We start from the raw sequence: 1009 nt of genomic DNA, 5'->3' as shown, positions 1-1009 counted from the left end.
CTCCCTCTTTCTCCCTCTTTCTCCCTCTTTCTCCTTTTCTCTCCCTCCCTCACCCTCCCTCTCTCTCCCTCTCCCTCCCTCTCTCTCCCTCTGCCGTCCCTCTCTCTCCCTCTGCCCTCCCTCTCTCTCCCTCTCGCTCCCTCTCGCTCCCTCTCACCTGCCATGATCATGGAGAACCAGCGTGCCTGCATCTCGGACACAGGCATGACGGCGCCGATGGGCTGCACGAGCCCGATGATACTCAGGGTAGCGTGCTTCAGGTCGAGCGGGAACGTGTACTTGTAAAGCCGCACGCCGTTCGCCTCTGTGTTCAGTATCTGTTTGTCGAGCATCGGGAAAGTGTAGTCGTAGCCTGTATCGAGAGAGAGAGATGGGGGGAGTGAGAGAGCGCGATAGAGAGAGGGAGGGAGCGGGAGAGTGAGATAGAGAAAGAGAGAGAGAGAGAGAGAGAGAGAGAGAGAGAGAGAGAGAGAGAGAGAGAGAGAGAGAGGAGAGAGGGGGGGAGTGAGAGAGCGCGATAGAGAGAGGGAGGGAGCGGGAGAGTGAGATAGAGAAAGAGAGAGAGAGAGAGAGAGAGAGNAGAGTAGACGAGAGACGAGTAGAGAGAGAGAGAGAGAGAGAGAGAGAGAGAGACGGGGAAAGAGAGTAAAATTGAGATAATTTATATATACATGTATGATATTGCTGCAATAGCAATGCATGCGAGTCTTGGATGGCACGCATAGATGCATATCACAGTAGAGCAGTACTAAATCCATATCAAATATGGAACGCGATGTTTTTATGTATGTGTTTCTTATATTGATAACAAAATTATAAAGAGATGTTAATTATGAACTGATTAAATGTTTTTTATTGATTAGAATCATTACAAGAGGTGCGTCTGTGTAAACCTATTTATATGTACAGTGATATGCAGAGTAAGAGAGCGAGTAAGAAACAAGATAGGGAGAAAGAGAGAGAGAGAGAGAGAGAGAGAGAGAGAGAGAGGAAGGAGGGCGAGATAGAC

At 49.0% G+C, this 1009-nt stretch overlaps 1 protein-coding gene across 1 annotated transcript in view; it reads right to left on the bottom strand.

The window, feature by feature from the left end:
• Positions 1-157: 157 nt before the first annotated feature.
• The window catches only part of LOC106819976 (dimethylaniline monooxygenase [N-oxide-forming] 5-like), a gene marked incomplete at its 3' end in the record, with an annotated part of 6058 nt that continues 5206 nt past the window's right edge, over positions 158-1009 (bottom strand). Inside the window, exon 3 of the mRNA XM_014824540.1 lies at positions 158-352. Coding sequence (XP_014680026.1) covers positions 158-352 — 195 coding nt within the window. The remainder of the gene's footprint in view (positions 353-1009) is intronic.

This window comes from Priapulus caudatus, unplaced genomic scaffold (assembly GCF_000485595.1).
Source record: "Priapulus caudatus unplaced genomic scaffold, Priapulus_caudatus-5.0.1 Scaffold5424, whole genome shotgun sequence".
NCBI lineage: Eukaryota > Metazoa > Priapulida > Priapulimorpha > Priapulimorphida > Priapulidae > Priapulus > Priapulus caudatus.
The sequence above is the reverse complement of the archived record's forward strand: the minus strand, read 5'-3'. Positions and strand labels throughout refer to the sequence as shown.